This window comes from Hydra vulgaris, chromosome 09 (assembly GCF_038396675.1).
Source record: "Hydra vulgaris chromosome 09, alternate assembly HydraT2T_AEP".
Taxonomy (NCBI): domain Eukaryota; kingdom Metazoa; phylum Cnidaria; class Hydrozoa; order Anthoathecata; family Hydridae; genus Hydra; species Hydra vulgaris.
The window spans coordinates 46,912,846-46,927,188 of record NC_088928.1 but is presented as its reverse complement, the minus strand read 5'-3'; the positions used below and the strand labels follow the sequence as shown (position 1 = coordinate 46,927,188).

The 14,343-nt window shown below is 28.6% G+C and overlaps 1 protein-coding gene across 1 annotated transcript in view; it reads left to right on the top strand.

Moving 5' to 3' along the window:
* Positions 1-14,343, top strand: part of LOC100201667 (lysophosphatidylserine lipase ABHD12) — a 54,752-nt gene that overhangs the window by 38,501 nt on the left and 1,908 nt on the right. The window contains exons 9-12 of the mRNA XM_065805897.1: positions 5,551-5,588; positions 7,181-7,260; positions 7,519-7,592; positions 8,814-8,892. Of these exons, the coding sequence (XP_065661969.1) occupies positions 5,551-5,588; positions 7,181-7,260; positions 7,519-7,592; positions 8,814-8,892 (271 nt within the window). The remainder of the gene's footprint in view (positions 1-5,550; positions 5,589-7,180; positions 7,261-7,518; positions 7,593-8,813; positions 8,893-14,343) is intronic.

Genomic DNA, 14,343 nt, shown 5'->3' with positions numbered 1-14,343 from the left:
GTTAAGTACTGCAATTCAGGCTTTGTAACAATGTCACTGAATAGAGCAAGGGGCACCATTTCAGAACATATGTACCACAGATGACACTTCGGTGCTTTTATAGCGCTTTCAGATATTTCAGAACTCACTTGTGTGTACTTCAGAAGGTTCTGATAAAGGCAGAGATCATGCCATGGAGCGTCAACTGCAGATCTACACGTTGTCCACTAGGCACTGTATATCAGACACACAAAGGTGACAAAGCTGCATAACTTTGTCTGCTGTGCAGCAGTGGTAATTGTTCCTGCTGGCAACAAACGGATCTGCTCTTTAAGAAGGACCATTTTGATTGAGTACAATATTTTGGGCATCCACTGTGCTTTTGTGGACTGCACCCAGTCAGCAAAAGTGAAACTGTCTGTTTTCTGGATCAAGGTACAGCAAACATAATTCACTGAATTCTTTATAATCTTTTTGCTGGTGCTCTATGGAAGATTCAGCAGCTGCTTCTGCACTTTCCTTCCACATAGTAATCTGAGAAACAGTTTGTGAATCATTCAAGAAAGGTCAAGGGTCGAATGGACTGAGTGTCTCATCACTTCCATGAGGAACTGTCAAATGCTTCGTAAATGTGCTAAATACAGTAACTTCTGGTGATTTTGATGCTTCAATGTGGAAGTCGTTAAAAACATGTGTTAAAATAACTTCTCCAACGTGATGGCAGCATGCAGACCAGAGCAATGCACAACCAATTCTTTGCTGCAGGGCCACACACACGGCACTGACATGTCTGGTATTGCTGGCCGTAGTATCAAAAGTCATGTTTACTATTGACTCAGCACAGTTCCATGACTGTAACAACTGCATTGTAACATTAGTGATGATATCTCCAGATCATTGACTTGTTCCTGGTTGATAAGCAGGTACGCCAAGAATTTTGACACCAACAGCGTCACAAGTCTTTCATGTAAGTCATGTGTTACCTGGCTCTATATGAGTTTAGAATCCCAGTGCAGGGAAGCATACTTTGGTTGAACCCATGACTTCCGAACTTCAGAAGCAATATCTTCATTCACCATATGCCTGGACCTGTCTGCTGTGGCATATGATACAGCAATTTTGCTAGCATTACCTCCTGATTCTTCAATAATGGCCTCAGTGAGTGCAGACTGTTGGGCAGGAGAAATTTTCATTCTTGTTGCCAAAGCCACTATTCTTAGAGATTTGAGAATGTTATAAGGTATATGAGCTGCCGTTCCAGTGCGAGTGGTTCGATGGTGCGTTTTTACCAGTTTCTTTTCAGAAGTCTTAAAAGGACTATCGATATCTCATTTTAACACTAATTTCCTTGCTGTTGTTGCTAGAGAGCTCTACTGCACAAATAGCAGATACTGTAGCAGTAGCAGTAGCTACTTCTTCTGCCCTTAGTCTTCTTTCTTCTTGCTTTTGCAATCGTGTCTTCTTGCACTGTAACTGTAATGCCAATTTCTTGTCATGGGAGCCAAATGATGCTGTGCGGTCTGTCTTCACGGACTTTAAAAACTTTATGTCTTCGTCATTCTTCATAACTTTTCAGCATTTTTTACCCACAGTGGAAATGTCAAATTGAGTTCTTCTGACATTTGTTCAAGCTTGGCAAGTGCTGACAATGATGAATGATGATCTAGAGTAAGTTCACAAAGTTTTGCATTCTTTTCAGACAGTGCAATGATTTTTTCACAAGCCTTCTTTTCTGTTATAATTGGAATATTTGCTTTCTTGAAGAAAGGAATGACCTGCTTTAGCACAATTTTTGCACTGTCACATTTCGATCGCTGTATAGACAGGCTAGCTTGTTGATAAAACATGTAGCATCGCAGCACTTGTTTACATGTTGGTAATCTGCAACCAGTTATCTCCGCATCTGCTTCTGTAATACCGGCTCCTATTACAAACACTGAACTTTTCTGATGAGTCTTTTTTGGCGTAAACCTCACAACAGATTGTGCCATGCTATTGGTGCAGTGGTTGCTAACTCCTGAAAACACAAATAGAACTTGAGACATTCTACAGTAAGTAAGAAAATATGAATTATAAAACTCTTTATTCATGCTAAGTTAGACATACAAATTTGCAATAATATCGTAATAATGCTGTAGTAACCTATATTTCATGCTTTGTGTGGATCCATTAGGAATAGTTATATTTCTATAATATTTCACACAGTAACTACTTAACACCAAAGGAACATGTTTATTATAGGGCCATTAAGAATTTAACCCATAAGGGGGTTTGATGAACCTTAACATATATATATATATATATATATATATATATATATATATATATATATATATATATATATATATCCAATTCCGAAGTTAAGTGAGTCATGATTCGGAGAGATTTTTTTTAATAGAAATTTTTCTATAACTCAAAATTAATTTTTTATTACTCTAAATCAATCTTGAATTAAAATTTTATAATATAAACTTAACACAATTGTATTAACATAACACTGCTACATAGTAAAAATTAAAACATGAGTTCAGTGAAGCAACGCTGAAAAAAGTGTATTTTTATCAGCATACTTTTAAATGGAGTTTTCGCTGAAATTTTAATTCTTGCTTGACTTATTAGATTTTTTGTTGTAGTTTATTCATTTGGCAATAAGGTAGTCATAAAAAAAAGCCACAAACAATAAAGTTTTCATATCAGTGACGAAACAAAAAGACGAAATTAAAATCATTTTAAAAAGTTTTGTTATTTTGTAATAAATTTTAATTATACTCAGGTGAAAATAGCATCGGAACAACGTTATCATTCTGAACATAAAAATAATGTGATTTTGATATACCTTTGATTTTTCTTGAATAACTTAAAATTGAACTGAATCCAAGTTCATTTTTTTGTTGTCTTGTATCGTTTTCTGACATGTGAATTACAGATATTTGCAAATCTTGTAATGCTAACGCAAAATCTGCTGCTGACCTGATTTCGTATTGACTAGTTTTAACTCTCAGGGCTGCGATTCGCTTAACAGTAGCTCCTATTCCGTCAACCACTCCTTTCCCGTGCATCGCTGCAAAGAAATGCCAGAAGAATTTTTTATGAAAACGTTTTTCAAACACAACCATTGCAGCCATAATGCTTTTGTTTTTGAACTGAGAAGTGGCATTATCGCTGAACATGTGTACTTCTTTGACTTGATCAGGAATAAAGTGAAGGGTTTTGTCATTGTACGGTATAACGGAAGACTTAGTATGATCAGTTGAATCTGAAACTATGGCAAATGTTTTTAACTCAATGTTCCAGACTGCTAGGGTCATGATAGAAACTTAATTTTGACCAAAATGAACCGCTTGTGGCTCATTTTGATAGAAACACCTAGCGTTTTCAGCCCAGTCAACTTGGATTACCGCAATTTCAGAATTAACACTCATCAAAACCTCCTTCAGTTTATTAAAAATCGTTGATTGGTTTTTTTTTACAAATGCGTGTTTAACGAACTTATCACGCATCGCTGATATGTGTTGGATGAGTTCTGTTACAGTAGACTTTTTTGAAATTTTTTCAATGTTTGCATATGTTTTAGTTTCAGGCTTTCTCCACTCGTCCCAGGATACTTCGAAACCAAATGTGTTAACAGTTTGCAAGTGTTTATCGAACTGTTTCATACCTTTGCATGCAACGCATTTGTCATAGGCGCAATCGTATGTGTACGGTTCACAAACAAAGTTATTTATCATTTCAGATCCAACTTTGATTGAAGGCACTTGAATTGATTTTGTTAATGCATTCAAGGCAAATCGCATATTTTTATGCAAACTACAAACACAAACATTATGCGGAAATTTTGTAACTGATTTTACATTGCGTGGACGAAGGTCGCAAAATTTGCTGAGTCCAATTTTTATGTGCAGATGCTTTTCCTTGAATAACTCGAAAGCTTCTTTTAGCGTATAATATAAATGACGTATCTGAATATTGTTTGCTTTTCCGTCAGATAATTGAATTCGAGTGACATTTTTTTTGTTTGGTGATATTTGGGAAACTTCATCTTCATTATAAAAGTTTACAACTGCTAAAACATCGCTTTCAGAAAGACCATACAGCTTTGAACATGCTGGAGGTAGACCCGAATTATCTTTACAAGCAGAGCTATTTGAAAGAATAGAAAGAATTTCAGATTGTTTCTCCTTTGAAGTTGGTAGTGCTTTTAAAACTTTTTTCAATGCTTTTCCTTTTTGTTGAACATTTTTAAAAGATGAGCTTGGTCTTTGATATTGATTTAAAAGTTTTCTTTTTAAAGCGCGACTTTTTAAAACTCTTAATTTTGCTTTAGCAGCATAAGCTGCTTTTTTATTAGGATCGGCTTTCAATTTTTCTCGATATCTCTTAGATCTAACTCTGGACATTTCTTTCTTTTTATCAGCATTCCGAGAAACATAATTAGCTTGGTATTCTGCATAACGTTTTTTTTTTTGCTTCTAATTTTGATTCCATTTCTTAAAAATTTACAACTTTATAAGAAAATGTTAACATAAACCCAAAAGTTTACTAATATTTACTAATAGCCCTTCACAATACTAAAATGCAAAAATTTATTCGAATTTGAAAAATTTGATAACCCACAACGAAATCTGAACTTTTGGATGATATTTTGACTTCCTTACCGCGCTATTTTATAAAACGCTAATTATCCCGTCGATGGGTTCAGTGACGCAACAGCTTTTAAACTATAACTATATGTTAATACAATGCTTTTTGACCAATTTTTTTTTTAGTAATGATTAAAAGTTTACATTAAAATATATAATTTCTAAAAAAACTTCGCCATAAAGCATAATTTCATTGCGATAATTAAACTTTTTTAGCTTTTAGTTCAGTGATGCAATGTAATTTTTGCAGATGTGTATGTGACAAAAAAAACACTTGAATTATTTTTAAAGAGTAAAAGTGTTTTTTTACTCAAGACATATATGTAATCTCAAAGATTCTTTCTAAACAAAAATATGGATATGTTTTGTTTAAAATATTGCAATAACTTGCTCTCAAATTTTACTTACTTTTTTGAATAATAAAAGGAATAAACAGTTGCTAACTTTTATCACATTTATCTACTCGGTTCAAACATTTTCTACTCAAAATTTATTTTAACAATAATTTTAAGGTGTTTAAACTATAATTAAAGAAATAAAACCTATTGAAAAAAGAAATTTTTAAACACAAAATTTATCTTTTCCATGGTGGAAATAGCCATATATATATATATATATATATATATATATATATATATATATATATATATATGTATATATATATATATATATATATATATATATATATATATATATATATATATGTATATATAGTATAAAACTTGTATTCTATTTTAAATTCTATTTCAAATGGTTTCACAAACCCTCAATAGTGTAATTTTTTGAGACAAAATATTTTGGAAGCTTCTCTAAAAATTTGCAATTTTGATCTTTTTGTATTGTTAGAAGTAAATTTCATTTTTTTATGTTGATAATTCATTTAATGAAACATTCACATAAAATATCATGCAAAATGCTTTTCATTGTTTAGAGTTGCTGTTCAGTTATCATCATGGCTCAATGCTGAAAGTAGGTTTTGATTTGTTTTTAAAACAAAATAAAAATTTATAAACACAATCAATCAATGTTAATATAAATCATTTAATCAATTTAAACACCAACATATTCAATCAATGTTAACATGAACACATTCAACCAATGTACACATTTGATAAATATAAACACAAACACCATCAATTAATATATGCACAAATGATTTCAATCAATTTACATACAAACACCTTCAATCAATGTACACACAAACATATTTAATTAATATAAATGTAGGTTTTATTTCAAGTGCTCAAAAATTTAAATAAAATAATTTTCAATAAATGTCAAAAATTTAAATAAAATAATTTTCGATATTCTTTTTTTAAGAATAATGTGTTCTGTTCATAGGCATTGTTGATAAACATCTGTTGATAAACAACACTGAACAAATAATGCTCAATGAATCTTTTAAAATCTGTTGTGTGGATGAATGATGAATCTATCATGGCTGAATAGTTCAGTTGATTAGAACATCAAACAAAATGTTAAAAACCAGACTTTAGTACAATGTGAGTTCAAATCAGGCGAGTTAACTCAGCCCTTGAGTAATACTCTATTACGCAAAAATGTTAGTTAATAACAACGCTACTTTAGATTAGTCTTTATGAATGTTTGTGGCTGTTTCTATGCTGAGCCAAAACATAGTGGACAAACTCAAGTTTTAAACTTGATCAAAAAATGCAAAAAAAGAAGCAGTAAAATAATTGAGCATATTTTTAAATAGTTTATTTTGTTCTTAACAAAATTTAAAACATATGAATCCCAATAAAATAATCACAAAAAAATTTTCAAAAAAACTTTTTTTCTCAAAAAGCTACATTTTATGACCAAAAGAGGTGAAACATTTAAACAGTTGACTGAAAACTTAAAAATTTAAAAAATTATTTTTTAAAAAACTTAACTAAATGTTTGGTATAACCAACTTATTGATAAAATTTGAATTACTGCTTTTGATTTTTGAGGCATTAACTCAATCAATGAGTCAACAGTTTTTATATCAATCTCTTGCCAGGCATCTCCTAAATTGTTCAAATAATTCATCAGCAGGCTTTCAAGAAAACAGTGCTTCCTTAGCTCTTTGTTGCACAGTGCAATTTGTGATTTGTAGTTCAAGTTTTTCTGTTAGTTTTGTGAATGACAAAAATGTGGATCGTTTTTATCATTCACAATTCTTCAATCTAGTCTTTGAGATGTTTTTCTTTGGTGTACACCCCAATTGTTTGTTTCATAGCAGTCTCGACATCCAAATGGTTTTACAGTTTTGCAAAAACTGTATTTTTTTCTACAAAGTTTAGCTTGAGGTTTTTCACTTTTAAAATCTTTAATATATTGATAAAAACACGTTTTAATTTGTTGTTAGCCATTAATCAAAAAATTTTAAGCCAATTAAACAAAAATTCTAAATCAAAATATCTAAATAGAAAACAGGTAAAAACATATTTTACATTAATCACAAAACATTTAACCAACATGAAGTAACCAAACCATATTTTAAAATTTTTAAAAACTCAGCAGTCAATTATTGTTAACAAGGAATCAATTTTTTAATACTTTTGCTTTTTTTTAAGGAACCCAATTAAATGGCGTTGTTTTAGAAGCACCTTTTAATAATATAACAGATGCTATTATGCAAATACCTTTGGCTTTGGTAAATTTTTTTATTGTCCAAATGATTTAGATTTTTTTTTTTTTTTTATTCAATTTTTTATTATTCTTTATTTATTATCATCTTTTTTATCATTCTTTATTCATTATCATCTTTTTGATTAATTTTTTTGATTAATTTTTTAAACTTTAAAAAATAGGTTTGCCATCACAATTAGTTTGTTTTAATTTTCAAATTACAGAGTGACACTGATTATATCTTTTTACTTTATTTATCTTTTTAAACTTATTGTTTTTTTAGCCTCTTTACCAGTTCCTTCCTAACTTTGAAAGTTATTTGGATGATGTTAAAAATGTATTTTTGAGTACATTTTGGTAAGAATTTTTATTTTATTAGTAATGGTTGTAAAAAATTTTTTATTTGTTTATAAAATGGCTCTCAATCAACCGAAATTTTTATTTTAGCTAAAATGCTTATTTCATTTTTTAGGTTTTCTATATTGGAATTGTAACTTATTTTTACGTTTGTTATGTAAATGGTTTTCTATTTTCATCAATTTTTTGTTTTTTTAACAAATTTCCTTCTAATGAGGCAAATACTAATAAAGATTTCAAAGCTATTTAAGTTATTTAATACTATTTGCTAGAAATTTATACTAACAATAGATAACAATAAATTATTATTTAAAATATACTGGTAAGTATAAAAGAAAGTTTAGTGTAAGAAAACAGTTGACATTATTTCTTGTACCATCTGCCAAAACACAATTTTGTGTGACTTGCCATTCAGTAAAGTTGCATACATTAACTGTAAACTGTTCATTTATCCCTAAAAAAATTTATATAGTTGTTCTAGTTTTTTTCCACAAACATTTCCGTAAATGTTAAGTAAATACATGTTTTATAAATATAAAACTTGTATATATATATATATATATATATATATATATATATATATATATATATATATATATATATATATATATATATATAAAACTTGTATTTACACATATATATAGTGTGTTTTTGAATCTAGTCTAAAAAATGAAACAGTATTTCATGCAAGGTTAGGTTTAAAGGTTTAAAGAGGTAGAGGGAATCAGGTTTAAAAAAAATGCAAGCACAATAAAGAAACCTTAGCAGGTGCAACTTTACAAAGTATTGGGCATAAGCTTTTTATGAGAGGTCAGTAAAAAAGATAATCTGAGAAAATGTAAGATAATCTAAAAATTTTTAAGGTAAAGGACTTAGTATGAATCCTTTATTTTACATATTTCTAGATTATCTTTCAACTCCATTTATTATTTTGATAATGATTAGTAGCAAACTAGCTTTTGTGTAGGTTTAAAGTTCAACATTGTCTCCGCCAAGCTGTTACAATTGATACATAATACCTTTCAATGTCACAAAAACACAGTTTAATGTTTCAAAAACACAAAAAGAGTTTTTTTAGTTTACAAAAACATTTATATTTAATATTAGTCTTTTGTGTTAATAAACTGTAAATTTTGTTCAAAAAGAAAGATTTAAAAATAAATGTCAAAATATTCTGATGGTTTCTTTCCTTTTATTATTCAACAATCATTTTCTTTAAAGGATTCAGAAAGTGACATCACCAACACTGATTCTACATGATGTCAGTGACAGCATTATTAACATCAACCTTGCACGAAAAGTAAGTATTTAAAATATCTAGAATCTGTTTTAAACTTTAGGATTTTTAAATAATTTTTTGAATTAGGTGTAAGTAAATCCTTCATTTAGAAAATTCAAAACTTGATTATTTTTTGTACAGTAAAATCTTTACCAATTTTTTGTAATTGTATTATTATATTTTATTGTATTGTATATTTAGTAGTTTTTATTAATGTTTTTTATTAATTTATTTAATAATTAATTTATTAATTATGCATAGGATTTTGAAAATTATTTGTTAAAGCATTTTTCAACTGCAGTTGAGGTGTTAAAGCTTACAAAATGCAAAAGCAAACACTTCTTAAATGACAATTGTACAAACATATATTTAGAGGTGTAATATTAACATAATGCATAAATTATGCATAAATTAGCTGGTAACAGTGCACAGTATTTTTTATCTAAACATATTTTTTTTACTATGTAAGTCATGTGCATGAGATACCATCTAATATATTTCAGACATTACCTTTTTCCGGATATTTTCTTAATTTGAGGTTTTTCTGGATATCCAAAAAATCTGGATATTTTTCTTAATTTGAGGTTTGACTTACAAGGTTAGGTATATGAAATATATTTGTTTCTTGAGCTTTCTCACTCATCCCTCATACACAAATTAGGAAATGTTTGAAAAAACAATTGGAAGCAAGTCATTTGAAAGCAAAATTAATAGGAAAATGAGGAAAAATATATTCCAGATTTTTTCTGGAGATTTACCAAAACAATTTTCCAGATTTTTAAAATATGACCAGGATTATATATAATTTCTAGTAAGTTTTTACATATAAAAAGAATTTTTACATAAACTTGGCGAATCATTACAAAAATATCCTTCATCCAATCAAAAAATACATTACAAAAATATCTTTCATCTAATCAAAAAATTACAAAAATAAGTTCAGAATTAGACAAGCACAACAGTTTTCTAATGTTTTTTATTCAAAATAAAGAATTTGGAAGTAGTTGAATTTAAATAGTAGGAAATCAAACCCTTTTCTCCCAGTTTTCTCCCAAAAAATGATATTTTAGTGATATTATATTGTAAACAATATATCTAATTTTAAGAATTTTTATAATATAATATATAAAATTTTAAAAATTTTTTGTTGTATAGTAATGCAGGAGTTGAAAAATAAGTCATAGTACAAACAAGCTCAGAATATATTGGAATTTGTTACTCATTAATTGTATTTGCCATAGTGAATGCTTATAAAAAATGTTGTAAAATGTACTTTATACAATAAATGACATTTATTGTATAAAGGATGAGTTTTGTTTTAACCCCATTAACTAAAAAAACATACTGTGAAAATTTTAGCCTAAAAGCTTATGTCGATGTTTAAAAATATTATGATTTCATTAATATGAGTTCAGCATGCATAATATTCATGTCAGTTACGTAGAAATTTCTTCATTTTTTTTCTCTTTATGCTGGATTCCTTTTCTAGTGACTCTTAATTCTCTTTTTACAACTTTGGTTGATGACTTTCCATTAATATTCTTTGTATTATTGATCTTAAACCAGATTTACCATCATTGAATTCAATAACTGCAGAATAGGGGTGGGAATCTTTTACATTTTTTTCTTAAAATCAATTTGCCCGATTACTACCGGTGGAGAAATATTATAAAAAGTATTTTAAAAATAGTTTTAATTGTAACAGATTCAAAAACCTTCTGCGCAAACTTGTTTTTTTGAAATGATAAAATTTTTCAAAAATCAATTGTTGCGACAGATAGGAAAGTCTTGTTTTTAAAAGGGATGACCTTAAACTAAAATAAGTATAGTTAAAGATAGTAAATAAAGTTCACACTCTTATTTTATAACAATAACACATATAGGCAGGTCAAAGTTTTTTACAGTATCTCAGAAATTTAGCCTCTGAGTTGATGGTGTTACTTTGAAGAAATAATTTAACTTTCACAAGCACACTTCATTTGTGTAATCAATGTCTAATGGACAATCATTCCAAATATCACAGTTTCTTTTCAAAAACTCTAGGATATTACCAGTTAATTCCAATTTTAATTTTGTTATATCGTCAACATTTCTTCTGCTAGAGAATTATGGCTTGGCCCAGTAATCTACAATAAAATTGCACGCCTCTATTATTGATTCTTTTTTTGTCTGAGTCAAAAGCATATATTTCAAGCAATAAATAGCTTGTGAATTCCATCATGCATTTGAAATATGAAGGCCCTTAGAAAAATGAATCACAATAAATTTATTGTGTCTCAATAAGACTATTCTTTACATAACAAATCCAGCTCCGTATAATCATTTCTGCGATATATTTTTTTACTTTTAACAACTGGCCTGTTAGGCTTGTATTTTTCAATTAAATCATGGTACTAACTAATCAACTCATTAATGAACCAGTAATTAATGTTAGGGGATATTGATAAGAAAACAAACTTTGAGTTCACAAAATGCTTAAAAATCAGGTCGAGAACATGAAGTCGACAAGGATGATAAACCTGGAACAATTTTTGTCAAATGCTTAATTACTCCATTTTTAGAATCTGTATTTATGCAGTGGTGTCACATAATACAACAGAAGTTTTATTTAATAAATTAAATTCCAAAATAATATTGTGTAAGATGTTATAAATAGAAACAGAGTTTTTCTCTGATTTTTTTAAAGATATAACCAAAGATTTAGACTTGCTCAAAATGAAGGTGCTATAATAGTGTTGTTTGTCTATGCTCTTATCATCAAAATTTAGCATCGCATTTCTTCAGAAGAGTTGATATAAGGCCGAATCAAGCTTAATTTATGCACGAGTGTTGCAGATGCTTTTTGGAATGCAAATCTGCAAATTGATATCTCACTAACTGCATTGAGTATAGCTTTTGCAACTTATTGGTTACCCTTCATTTTCAGATATTGATCATTGCACATTTCAATGGGATTGTGTAATCATCACTTGTACTATTATCTTCTAACTTTCACTACTGGAATTGTCTGTATCATCAAACAATTGGTTATAATTTATTTTTAGTTCTTTCCTTTTAGGTGTCAGGTCTTGTGGATGTGTTATTTAATTTTGAATAGCAGACTTTACTTTTATTTTTATTTTTCTGTAAAACATGGTATTGTCATTTTATTCCATAATTGACAAATTTTAATTGAGATTTCTTTAATAACATCATTTGATCCAGGAATATTATTCAATTCTAAAAGGAAATGATATCTTCCTAATATCTGCTTTGTCTTATATAATTTTAAAAAATGAATCAGCTGCTTCTCAATTAACTTTCCATATATATAATTACTTGGCTCTGTAAAAGAATTGCAAGCGAGAATTTAAAGTTCTTACCATATCCAAAACTAGTTAAAAAAATTTATCAAAAATGCAAAAAAAAAATGTTTTGTTCTCAACAAGTTTGCATGTAGACTAGATGCCGTGCATATCTCAAAATTAGACTGACAATGAAAACCTCTACCCTTGTGTAAACTCTAAACTTTTTAAAGAATACATTCTCAATAAAAGAGAATTAAATAGAAGAGAAAAACATTTAATAGAAGAGAACAACAGCAAAAAGCATATCAGATGTTAACAAGCAAAAAATCTGTTAAAACACATGTAGATAGCAATAGGGTATATGTAAGAGCTTTTATAAGAAAATCTTATAGCCATGATGCACGGCCTGCTATTTTACTTTTTGTAGAAAAGTAGTTTAGTGGATTTTGCTGTCATGCTTTAGCTATCCTTTTTTACCTAAAGCGTTATGTGAACACAAAGACAATTTTAAAATTAACGTCCTCACTAATCAAATCATGATCAAAAAAGGCTCTATTCCAATGATCCCACTATGTCATATTAAAGTTAAATTAGCAAGAAATAAGAACAACATTGAAAACTTAAAAATTGCTCTAGCAGATCCAGAAAGTTCATCTTTTAAAAGAGATGTTTTAAAAATGAAACAAAAAATTAGGGAAGGGCTAAATAAGGAACCTAATTTTGATAAACATGTGTATGATACTCTTTGATCAGTATCTTTGATCTAGGATATGAGTCATCACTAAAGGGGCATTTAAGATTCAGATATGACTGTGAAAGTTTTAACTCCCAAGTTGATAAATTAAGTTCTATAAATAGAAAAAATTGTACTTTAAATAAACAAGCAGTAAACTCACAAGAATATCAAGAAAATTATAGTGAAATACCAACAATATCGCAAAAACTAAATTAAAATATAGTAAACATTGAGGTAGTTTCAATTTCACCTGAAAAAGATGTTTTAGAAAAAATTAATAAGCAACTTTTAAATGAGCATCCTGTTATTAATATTAACTTGACAAACCTGATATCAACACAAAAACAATACACAAGTTATATTAATGCCAAACAAAATACCCAAAAGTGGATAGACACAAGAAAAGAAAAGAAAAAAAGGGAGTCAATTACCAGCATTACTAGGGATATATGGAAAGGAAAAATTTACAAATTATTGGAAGATAGTTGAGAAATGATTAAACAAAAATGATTTTTTAAACACACAAAACATAAAAAATGTTGAGCATAGATATAAGTATGAATTTATGGCACTTCAACGGTTTGCAAAAATGTCAAAATGCTCTCCTGAAATGTGTGGATTTTTCACCCAGATGATTTAAGTAATGGAACAAGTCCAGATAGCCTTGCTCGTATTTTAATTTTCATCAAATTACTTTGAAAATTAAAACACGAACAAAACATAGTTACAGTCCATTGATCCATTTAAAAAACCAACCTCAATATTAGGTGCAGGCTCAGTTTGAACTACTATGTACAAAATCTAAATACTGCATTTTACAATCTTATCATCCAGAAACAGCGTGCTCAAATTACTTTACTATTCAAATTATTTATCTACTGATGTCAGTTATCAAGGTAATATCAAATAGCATTTTGCATTCAAATCCAATAATTTCGTAATTTCGTGTTCTTTCTCAACTAGTTTTAAAATATGAGATTGTTCTATTAATTTATTATCTGTGAAGGAACCAGGATATATGTCTCCAAAATGCAAACCTGACTCATGTGGAGAGATTCCAATTAAAGTTTTCCCTGTTGTACAGTTTTTATAACTTATATAGTTGTTTGCGTTGTTTAATTTTTCTTGAAGAATTTCATGAGCATTTACTCCTATTTTTAATTTAGAAAAGTTGTTTAGTTGGTTTACGTAATGATTAAGGAGGTTTTGTATCATAAGCAGGTCAGTTTGCGGGTTTTTTAGAAACAGGACAAGGTTTAGACAAGGATATCATCATATCAAGCTTAAAAATATAATTAAAATCATATGATAAATTAGTTACATGAGATATATACTTTATAGAAATGTTTATAATAGTAAAAATAAAATAAATGGAAACAAATTTAAAATATGATTAGAAAAATTTTGATTTTCCTTTGTTCACCTGAGTCATAGTGGTTTAGTCCTGAG